This window comes from Nelumbo nucifera, chromosome 1, assembly GCF_055504915.1.
Source record: "Nelumbo nucifera cultivar China Antique chromosome 1, China Antique-T2T, whole genome shotgun sequence".
NCBI classification, from domain to species: Eukaryota; Viridiplantae; Streptophyta; class Magnoliopsida; order Proteales; family Nelumbonaceae; genus Nelumbo; species Nelumbo nucifera.
Genome location: NC_142649.1, coordinates 77649369 through 77661112, shown reverse-complemented (window position 1 = coordinate 77661112; position 11744 = coordinate 77649369). Strand labels below are relative to the sequence as shown.

Sequence of the window (11744 nt, the reverse complement as noted above, 5' to 3'; positions counted from 1 at the left end):
CTCTCTCAGTCACTCTAAATAGCGTTTGGGTAATACGTAGAAGCAATGAATTCAGAATAAACTTTGATCAGCTTATGGCTATTTTCTTTGCTTGGGAGGGAGGGAATCAGTAATCAGTGTGGGGATGGGTCTTGTATTTTACGAAAAAAGAAGAGCTCCATTTCTTCTCTCCAAATCCAGTGGAGAAGCCTTGACTTAACCCTCTTGCTTGCACGTCTGAGACTCACGATGACCACAAGAACCACCATCTGCTAAGAGACGATGGGCAAGTGTCAGTTTCCACACGATGTGACACGTGTCAATTCTCTACTGGGTTATGGCTAAGATTACAAAATCTTCTTCGTAAACGGGATAAGCTCGAAGAGCCTCCTCTCTCTCCCATTCCCACTCCCTGTCAACCCAAAACCCAGACGAAAATCTGACAAAATGCGATTTTTTCACGGATTTTAGCCTTCACGATGAGAAAACATCCCCGGCTGTGAACCCCCCCCCCCCCCCCCCGGCTTCTTCATTTCGATTTTACACTCCTAAATTCTCTGCTCAAGGATCGTCTTTCATGGCGGCTATTTCTTCTTTATCTTTTACTGCATTGGGCCAAGCGTCGGAGAGGAAGCATGCGGTTTCTTCGATTCGATCGTTAGGTTCTACTTTTTATGGTTTTCGATTCCGAACCATTTCTGTTTCCGATTCACCTGGAGTTCGAACCCGGAATTCGACTTCTCGAATGGTTATTCAATGCATGTCATCTGCAACAGGTAAGTTAATGCTCCAATTTGTTTTTTAAATATTGTTTTCTTTCACCTCTGAAGTTCTTTTCCTGCCTAAAAGCCATTGCATTCTACTTCCTAATTTCTTCAGATTCTAGCAATCTGTTAGTTATCTTCGTGAATTACTGCATTGATTCTTCTTGGTTCACTTTCTTATTTGATTTTCCGTCATATAATTTCCTTTTCTTCTAATTAGAGTTCTGATATACTTGAGCCTATCTTAGAATGAGTTTTCCTCTAAATCTGAAGGGAACAAAAAAAATTGTAAAAGATAAGTATGAAGTGTTGTTGCCTGACTCATACCACAAGACTCATACGTGTAGATATTGTGATTCTTACAACTCTCATAGTGAGCCAGAGCATTAGACATTGAAAATCTCTAATTTCTCTTTGCGTTTATTTGCACTCATCGAAACGGTGTTCTTTATTCCATTTTGCTTCTCTATAGTAGAACCGCGGTTTTTACTTATCAATTGAACTTTTTAAATTGAAGTTATTCTTTCTTTTTCTTTTTTTTATTTCTTTGGAGATAAAAATACTTTTTAGGTTAAGAGTAAAACAAATTTATGGAAGTCTCAAGTATCTGGCTACTTACTTTGCTCACTATTGTGGTAACAGATGTGCCCACAGTATCTGAGACAAAATTAAGCTTTCTCAAGGCATACAAGAGGCCTATCCCTACCGTATACAACACCGTGCTGCAAGAGCTGATTGTCCAACAGCATCTGATGAGATATAAGAGGACATACCGATATGACGCTGTCTTTGCTCTTGGTTTTGTGACTGTGTATGATCAGCTCATGGAAGGGTACCCAAATGATGAGGATCGAGATGCCATCTTCCAAGCCTATATCAAAGCATTGAAGGAGGATCCTGAACAATACAGGTCTGTCTAATACTTGTTACCTCTCTTTTTTTTTTCTTTTTTTTTATCTTGGTTAACCTAATTTGCTCTGAGAGCTGTTAGTTCCTTGAGGTAGTTGTTATTAGAAGTGGAAAGCCATGAATTGTACCTGCTCACCCACCTAAAATGCCAACAACCAAATTCATTATCCAAATTGATGAACATGTCTATATAAGATATTACATGTGCATTCTGAAACTCCCTTCTTTGAGGATTAGTAGATTAAAACATTAGACCTCATGGACAACTAAAATACACGTATGTGGGGTCTTCCAGACATGTTAGCTCAAATAAAAGGCATACACAATATAACTTTACTTGGTGCATGTTGAGGTGTCTGAAAGGACAAGAGGAAGAACAAGAACATAAGCTTAAGGTGGTGAAATAGAAAAAGATGTTCTCATTCTTTAAGAAAAGATATGGCATTACACTGGACTAGGAAAGCGATTTTGTATTAGCAAAGATGCAGATGATGATGATTTTGATGTGTGATTGTTTGACCTTTTGGGTCTTGAACCTTGAAAGTTGCTGATCCATTGAAATTGAAAGGTGACACTTAATGAATATAAACTATAAATAGTTTACACTTGAAAGTATTTGTTTCATTTTAGCAAATTTTGTGGTTTCCAAGAAAATAGTAAGGAAAATAAGGATCTGAAAATTACATGACTAGAAGTTATAATATTATAGGTGGAAATGCTCAAAAATGTTTTATCATCTTTGTAAGTAAAAAACATGTTTGTTTCATTTACTAAAATCTTTTATAAAGGGAAGAATAGGGAGTAACTAGAAAAGAAAGGATGAAAATTAAATAGTATGGAAATACAAGATAAAAAATGCAATATAAAAAAAAAGCAAGCTCACTTTTGATATTCTTTTCTTTTAAGGGATTTGTCCTTTCATTCACAGGCAACATCACTACGTTGAATGAGGTAATCAACTCCTTACTTTGAAGATAAAACCCTTCCTCTCATTTTTCTAATTTATTTTAATCAGAAAGGTAAAATAGGAAATATTTAATCTCCCTTGAAACATCATTATGAAAATGGAAAAGACAAGAAAAGGAAAAGAGATCCACACTTACAGATCTCTAGGTTTAATTTGTACTTGTAGATACCCATCCGGTGTAAAACTTCTTCCTTGTATGGATGGTTTTGTTAGCTGTTTGATCATTCTAGTGTCTGCCCCAATAACCCTCCCCCCGGCCTCTCCCTGTATCATCTTTCTCTTTTTTCGGCAGTGATTGGCTTGGCTGTTGTCTTTCCTCAATCAGTAAGGCAACACCATAAACATTGTCACAATACTTCTAGTAAATGCAATATTTGATAAGCACAATGCTGAAATGGTGTTTAGAGTATCCTATTTCTGTTATTTAAAATTTCTGCAGCAATTAGGATGTGACAACTCATTAAGTGTTCTGGCGATTTACTTTTCAATACACCACTTCAGTGAGGCAATTGCTGCAACAGCCTCCAAATTCTCAAAACATAAAAAAAGTGTTTCCTCCAACGCCCCCAGTATAAAATTTTAGGTGTTGCATTGTGTTGCTGTTTGAGACAAAACAAGCATTAGCAAACACATTTTTTGTCTGTTTCCTCTGGCAGGCCGATGTGACAAACTCATTGCAATGGTTATAAAATAGGTCATTCCAAACACCACCTTTCTTTTCTTTTCTTTTTCTTTTTTTTCTTTTGTTTTTTTTTTTTGGGGGTTTCTGACCATTTGAGACTAAATTAAATGGTCACAATTACTTGCTGGGGCTTGACTATATCCATACTTTGCAGTTTCAAGTGATGTGAAGTCTGAGAACTTCTGAGTTCTGTATAACTTGAATTTACTGATCTTTTATGATACAGATCTGATGCCCAAAAGTTGGAAGACTGGGCCCGGACTCAAAATGCCAATTCATTAATTGAATTTCCTTATAGAGAGGGAGAAGTTGAAGGGATTTTGAAAGATATTTCAGAACAGGCTAGGGGTAATGGGAGTTTCAGCTATAGTCGTTTCTTTGCTATTGGGCTATTTCGTCTTCTGGAATTGGCAAAAGCAACAGAGCCATCTATCTTAGAACAGGTTGGGCCTCTTGCCACCTATTCTCTGTAATGGTTGAGTTATATTTGCCAATATCATTATAAATCTGCTTTTAGATTAATTTTCTTATAAGTTTATGTTGTTAAGTAGGCTTATATCAGAATGCATGAGTACAGAGTAGTCAATCATGAAAAACTAGTCAATTCTTTGGAAAGTGCAAAAGAATCCCTACAAATCCCTTTGAATACAATGTGGCCCATAGCTGATTTTATTATGCCAAGAACAAGACGTTAGAAGAGACCACTGAGAGCCTGATTTCTGTTATGATACAGAAGGTTTTCTAAAAATCCTTTGTGCCAGTTTTGAGGACAGATACTACAATCATTCCATCTCCAAGTTATAACCTAGTTTTTTAGCTAATATGGGTGAAGGAAGAAGATACAGATCTCTACGCCCCCTCCCCCACCCTTCTGGGGACATTAACAAACCCTTATCTCACATGAGGAAAAAATCAGCACTCTTTTTCTCTAAACCATGTAATATGTTTCAAAAGAGTTTTGCCAAAATAGAGATTATTAAATCCACTCTTGTGGTGGGCATAGGGTCCCAGCCACTACTTGTGGCAGTCAGGGAAATTTATTCCATTGGGTGTTCCTAACCATTAAATATTTGTTTTTTCTTCGATTTTCAATGTCATGTATGTATTCACTATCCCAGTGAATGCATGGGATCAAATTGTAAGGATTACATAGGTAATTCTAATAAAGAATATCTTGGTGGAATCTATCAAACAGCAGGCCACCCACCCTCTTTGCATGAGCTCCCCCATGTATGTGAATCCACGTTCTGCTATATTTCCCAAGTATTTATCCTTTTGAGAGAGAAGAGCAGATCATAGTTGGGTGATCTAGCGAACAGGTCTAAATGACCTAGGCTTTTCCACATGAAAAGATGGTTGAGCACCCTAAAAAGGTCTGTACTTCTCTTGACACTAGAGGTCTAGAGGTGCTCACGGTCTGGTTGGGCTTTTTTGAAACCAAACCAGTTCTTCAGTTTCTGTAAAATCCTGAACTGAAACCAATTGATTTGTCATAATTTTTTCAGATGTCTTTCCGGTATCATAGTCAAACCCATAAATATATATACCAGTTGGTTCGATTAACTACTGGTTTTTCTTTTAGGTTAACTGAAGCTGAATCAGTACCACTAGTTTTTGAAAATTACTGAACCAAAACCGAACCGATCGCTTTGGTTAACTGGATTTTTCGATTCAGTTCAGTTTTTTGGTTTTTGTTGAGCACCCCCCTACTAGCCACTTTCTTTTTGTTAAATCCCCTACTTGTCCCTATCTGTTCATGAGCTTTCATCCCCAAAGCCCTTGCAGCATGTCCAACATAAAAGCCCTTTCTGTGGACAATTTCTAAATTAAAATGGTGGTACTGTGGAAGTCCAGAGTCACTTGGAGTGAAATGCTAATGCATGGATGGTATGGGGCTGGCATGGAATGGAGGATTTAACAGTCATAAGGCCATTACAGAGGACCCCCTACTCAGTGAATGGTTTCTATCTGCATATCATCTCTCCACATGGCAGAAATAGTATAGGTTAAGCAGGGAAATATGCTTTTTTTTTCATCTAGGTTTCTGAATGATGACTTTATGCTGCTTTTTTGTTGTTCAACAGTTTTGTGCAGCCTTAAACATAAACAAAAGAAGTGTAGATCGAGACCTTGATGTGTATCGCAACCTGCTTTCTAAGTTGGTTCAAGCAAAGGAACTCCTAAAGGAGTATGTAGATAGGTAATCCTTATTCCTCAATCATCTCTTCTGCACAGCATGATGCTATGGTTTCTTAGTATTACTTAAACCATTCATGTTTAGATATAATAATTTAATAAAGAGTACCTTGAAGAGGGGCTGTTACTTTGTGTAATGATAAAATCTCAGGCTGGCAAAAATGCAACACAGGTTTAGTCTGAGAGTGGTCACTTCATGCAGAATAATGCCAAAGTTAGGACCGTATTCAGTCTACCCCATCCCAAGATCCCAGATAGCTGGGACCAACATTGGGTAATGACCTTTTTTAGAGAGTACCTTAAAGGAGGATATGTATTAAACCACTAATCTTCTATTAAAGTCCAAACCATGTACCATGGGGTGGGACTCTATAAAACAACAAAGCCTTAAATAGAAAAATTCCCCTGAACTGAACCTCCTAAGGAGAATTCAAGTTCCTACACCATTAATACTCAAAAGGATGAAGTGTACCCCTGTTGCAACAGTATCTGTTATTTCTAGACAATAACAGAACAATCTGTCTTATATATTTAGAACCTTTACTCTTAAACTCAATGGTTTTACTTCTATTGAACAATGATTAAGCATTGGGTGTACCTTACTGGTCAATCCATTGTGCATAAATTGTAGGACTCTCATGTTTCCAGATAATAACAGATAATTTATGCAATGTTTTTTGGCTGCCAGAGAAAAGAAGAAAAGAGAAGAAAGGATGGGGTCTCAGAAGGCTAATGAGGCCATTTCAAAATGCGTGGGAGAATTCCTATGTTCAGGTCAATAGTACAAACCTACTGTTCCAAGTATTCTGAAACTTAACTCCGTGTTTCTCTTATGGCTTTTGGATCAAGAGCATAATATCTGAGTTACCCACCAAAATACAAGTTTGTAATTCTTGTATTATTTTGAAATATGGAGTATGATGACCCAAATACATCCTTTGTATTCACCTATCACCTTGGCTTTTCCCTCTTTCTTCTTCATCTTTCTGATTTTCTTTCAAAATGTATTCCACTTGTGTTTATTTAGTACAACATACAAATGTTGGATCAGCATTCTCCACAATAAGCCAATTTTCAATATAAGAGCTACTAAGTGCACCATAAGCAAGGTTCACAATATTAGATGAAAAAGCGTTTCACAAGGTAATTTCAAAATTACTGGGATATAGGGGTGTTCAAATTCGGTTGATAAACCAAAAACCGAACCGAACCAAACCGAATAAGTTAATTTGGTTTGGTTAATTCGGCTATCGGTTCGTTTCGGTTTTTATTTTCTAAAAAAATCAGTTTTCGGTTTCGGTTCGGTTTGACTGAAATTTTCAACCGAACCGAACCAAAAACCATGTTGATGTTGTTACTTAGTTAAAATACTAAACATTAAAGTTTTATTTAATACTTTATGTTAATTAATTATTATATTTCTCAATGAATAATTAATAATAGTTAATTAAAGGGAAATTGTCTAAAACTCATCATGAGTTTTCAGCATTTCTTTTAAACTCACCACAACTTTTCAAAATGTCTAAAATTCACCATGTCACTAACTTGACGTTAAACAAACTAACGGGTGTTAATATATTACCATTTTAACCTTCATAAAAAAATATAAATTATATACAAAATAAATTAAAAATTGTTAATATATTACCATTTTAATATTTAGACATGAAAAAAAGGAAAAAGTTCAAAAAACATTTTCAAATATAAAATACATAAAAACATAGAAATTACAAAAAATATAAAAAAAAATTAGAAATTGCAAACAAAATAAAAATTATTTTCAAATTATAGAAACTATAGAAATTGAAAAAAAAAATCAGAAAATAAAAATTGTAGAAAAAACACCAAAAAATATAGGAAAACACAAAAATTACAAAAAATACAAGAAAAATTATAGATTGTAGAAAATAGAACATGTAAAAAAAACAGAAATTATAACAAAACATTAAAAATGCAAAAAAAAACAAGAAAATTGAAAACTGAAAAAGCCCATTTTTCCTCTAACTCGCCACTCAAGGGTAATTTGATCATGAAAATTGTCATTTATGCTGACATGGACACCTCTATTAAGAAGCATTAACGGTGCACTAACGGAATGTGAGTTTTGGAAAATAAAAACTTACTGACATGGTGAACTGTAGACATTTTGAAAATTTGTGGTGAGTTTAAGAGAAATGTTCAAAACTCGTGGTGAGTTTTAGACAATTTCCCTTAATTAAAACCTAGTCCCATTATTAATTTTTTGTTAAGTCATTAATTGTTCATATTTTTTATGAATATCATTAATTGTTCATTAATCATTAATTATTTTTTAAAATGGCCTATTCGCCAATTCCCCATTGACATAGGGTTGTGGGTCTATTTTAGCTTTTAATTAATAATAGCTAATTAATTAAAACCATTGGGCTTCGGGATCATTTTAACTTTTAATTAGTAATAGTTAATAGTTAATTAATTAAAACCATTGGGTTTTGGGGCCATTTTAACTTTTCATTAATAATACTTATTAAATGCTTGTCATTTATGTGGAACCAGGGTCCAACCGAACCAAATTCGGTTAGGGTCAATTTGGTTCTAAAATATAATTCGGTTCGGTTCAATTAGAAGAAATGATAAAACCGAATAGTCAATTAGGTCCTCAGTTTGAACTGAACTGAACCGACCGATTGTACACCCCTACTGGGATATGCAGGGGAAATATTCCTCAAAATGATGGAAGAATTAAGATATTTATGAAAATTCACATAAATCTCATAAACACAATAATAATATTAATTCTAATGCTCAAATAATTGTAAATGAGGTATGAAAACATGAGAAAAACATACTTTTATAGCTCATGCAGTCAGGCATAGAAATAAGTCTATCAGGTGTAAAGACATCACATGATGACTTTATCAATGATATGCTTTAATCAATTTTTTGTTCTACTAGAAGTTTTCTTTATATGGATTAATTTCAATGGATAAATAAGTGTGTACATAAGTGCAACAAAGATTTAAATATTTACATGCTAAGTGCAGGTATTAAATAATTATTGGTATAAATATTATATATCTTATTTATTTTTCATTGTAAATTGCTGAAATTAATTTTAATGTGAAAATTTCCTTAAATATAACTAACTATATATACAATTGTTGACGTATCTTATCATAAAATTTATGTATAATTTATTTTTTACTATAAATTGCTCAAAATTAAGAAAAAAAATCCAAAATTGCCTTGTATCTGTGGGGATGTTAGAAAATCCATAAGATGCATATGATATATAAATATAGAACAAATGCAGCTATTAAACAAATTATTTCGTTATTTAGTTTTTTTTTTTTTACTGTAAAATTTTCAAAACTGAAAAGCTAAAATCAAATTTTAAATAAAATGTATTGATGGGTATACAGATCTCATATATTATCCCTACATCCATCATATTATCACCAATCTCATCACAAGGACTAAGAAATTAAACACAACAGAAAAATGAAATTTCAATTTTTCCCAAAAGATTTCAGGAAACCCCATACAACCTTTTAATACAAGTAAAAATGGCTTAGGTTTAACATAAAATTAGTAAATATATGAAGTACAAAGTTTATTACAAGTAAACCAAGTCATTTTTATAAGATCAAATAAAAAATGCAAAATATGAAAAGAACGTATCTTTGAAGAGTTTTGATGCGCATTGAATTGTTGATTACATATTGGCAGATTCACGCCAATCCTACATATAGGATATGGTAATCTGGTGGATACATATTGATACTCTACTTATTTATTGTGCGTCTGTAGCCCTAACCTCAAAAACACATGCATGTATGCCCGTATTGCCTGATACATGTCATACTTTAAACCTTACCAAGTTCTATAGCACTTCTGTTCCTTGAGTATAGCCATCAAGGAAAAAACAGCATAGGCTGTTGAGAGTTGAGACAGTTTCTGGGAATGCCACGTTACCATGAGAATGGGTAAATTAGTAATTATATATTAATTTATTTTTATTAAAAAATAAAAATCAAAGCATGGGCATGAATAGGTCAACTGCCCAGAATGTTCCCAGCCCAAAAACTGTCTCAACAGTCTATGCTGTTGGGCCCAACAGCTAAAGTTAACCCCATCAAGGCATCAACCAGTGAATGGTGGGCCTTGACCCCTGCATGGCAGATGATATCCTTAACACACTACGCATGAAGACAATAATTACCCATTTACATGAGTCCGATACTACAGACGCTCACGTCTACAAGGCAAGAAGGTTTTTACTCAAAGCAAGTTACACTTGCGTAAATCCCATTATATTAGGTGGCGTTTGACAACACCTTTCAGATGTTTGAAATCTGAAATATCTGCTTTTTAAATGCAATGTTTATTTGGTGTTGCATCTGAAATATAATCTGAATCTTAAATTTTAAGATTCAAGCTTGTCACTTAACGTGTTCAGACGCGTTTCAAGCATGGTCTAAAGTCAAAAATACCCCTACCTCATTCGATGTCTCTCTCTCCCCTGTCTTCCCGCCACCACCGCTACAACTTGTAGTGACGATGGTTCTCTCTCTCTCTCTCTCTCTCTCGTCTTCCTACCGGCTGCAACTTGCGGCGGTGGCGGTTCTCTCTCAAGAGGGTGAGTATTAATAATAATTATTATTATTAATTATTAATTGTTGTGAGGATTATTTAATTGTTATTTTATAGTTGTTGTTAGTGGGTTGTCCTCTTAAGATGCTATCAGTTAGTTATTTTCTTTCTTTCTTATTAGTTTGTTTATAGGGAGTGCCGCCAAGGGCATACTTGTAATTTCCATTCTTTTTTATATTAAGTTAATATAAATAATGAATGGCGGCAGCCAGAAGTAGGTTTTTCTTTTTCTCTCAATCGTATCTTCCTCTTCTTCTCTTTCTCTCTCTCTCTCCATGAATGATTACATGGTATCAGAGCAAGGTTTTGGGCTATAAAAGAATTTCGGTCTCTCCTATTTGAACCTGCTTCGTCCTCTTTTTTCCTTCTTTGATTTCTTGGACGTGGAAGACAGAGAAACCCTAGCAAACTACTTGCGGCTCTTCCTTTGGGTTCTTCCTTGGTCGTAATATCAAGGAAACCCTAGTCGAAGAAGGGCGATGCAGAAAGAGACTCCCCTTCTTTTCTGTTCGATGCTGTGAAGTCAGTTTCTGGTTGGCACCTTCGTACAGGTGCTAGACAGGGTATGTGTTCTTGTTCTTTTGTTTTTGGCCAATGGTGTGAAGGCCTTATTCCTTGGTTCTATACATTCGTTTAGATGCTGGATTGTTAGACTGTATGGGTTGTAGTCGAACTGATAGTATACTATTCTAACATCTACCTTGGCTAGTGTTGGACTGTTTACCGGGCTGGTTTAACGATTGAACCACCACAGAGTTGATTTCAGCAAGTTTTTGTTGTCTTTTCCACACCCCATAAGTAAATTTCTTGAGGGTTGGTATTCTGTTTGTGGTTGTTGTGTAGTTGTGTGGGATTTGGACTGATTTCAGTAGTAATCTATGGCAAACTATGATTCAACCTCATCGGGGGTTACACCGACCTACAGCACAGCTGGGATGGGAGGTGAAAACATGATGTTTCCCATGCCCATTACCCCTCTAAACGGTCTAAACTACTTGGAGTGGGCTAAAAGTGTAAAACTTTATGTAACGGCAAGGGGAAAAGCTGGTTACATAAGTGGAAGGGTGAAAGAACCCAAGAATGAGACAGCTGAACATGATAGGTGGGATCAAGAAAACAGTATGATGATGTCTTGGCTCCTTGCAGCCATGGAACTTGATGTGAAAAACTTTATGTGGGCAGACACCGCTAGTGAGATCTGGGAACAGGCCAAAACTACCTATTCTGAGCAAAGGCATTATGCCAAGGTTTACCAGTTGCAAGCTGAATCCTCAACTTGTAAACAGGGAAAACGTAGTTTGTCCTCCTAATATTCAGCCCTTATTTCCATATGGAAAGAATTTGATCATTATCAGGTTATAAAGTGGAAACATGATGACGATGCTAAGGCCTACAGGAAGCCGATTTCTCAGCAACGTGTGTTTGCCTTCTTGTTGGGACTGAACCCTGCCTATGAACCTTTGAGAGCTCAGATCCTAGGAAGCAAAGAGTTGTCGTCGGTTCATGAGGTATACTCCCTTGTTCAATCGGAAGAAAGTAGGTGGAGTGTGATGGTTACAGCTGAGGGGGAGCAACAAGTTGCTTTGGTTGTGATGCGTAATAACATGGGGAAGAA

The 11744-nt window shown here is 35.5% G+C and overlaps 1 protein-coding gene across 1 annotated transcript; it reads left to right on the top strand.

Moving 5' to 3' along the window:
• The first annotated feature begins 348 nt into the window (after positions 1-348).
• LOC104605705 (protein THYLAKOID FORMATION1, chloroplastic-like) lies at positions 349-6580 on the top strand. The gene is made up of 5 exons (XM_010270567.2): positions 349-755; positions 1386-1653; positions 3528-3744; positions 5386-5501; positions 6186-6580. The coding sequence occupies exons 1-5, from the start codon at positions 557-559 to the stop codon at positions 6277-6279; spliced, it is 894 nt and encodes a 297-aa protein (XP_010268869.1). The 5' UTR covers positions 349-556; the 3' UTR covers positions 6280-6580.
• The last annotated feature ends 5164 nt before the right edge of the window (positions 6581-11744 follow it).

Excerpts from the sequence above, each read along its gene's own strand:
- LOC104605705 (XM_010270567.2), top strand. The coding sequence starts at position 557 with ATGGCGGCTATTTCTTCTTTATCTTTTACTGCATTGGGCCAAGCGTCG. Across the intron at positions 3,745-5,385 it reads AGCCATCTATCTTAGAACAG|TTTTGTGCAGCCTTAAACAT; the intron begins GTTGGGCCTCTT and ends GTTGTTCAACAG. Across the intron at positions 5,502-6,185 it reads CTAAAGGAGTATGTAGATAG|AGAAAAGAAGAAAAGAGAAG; the intron begins GTAATCCTTATT and ends TTTGGCTGCCAG.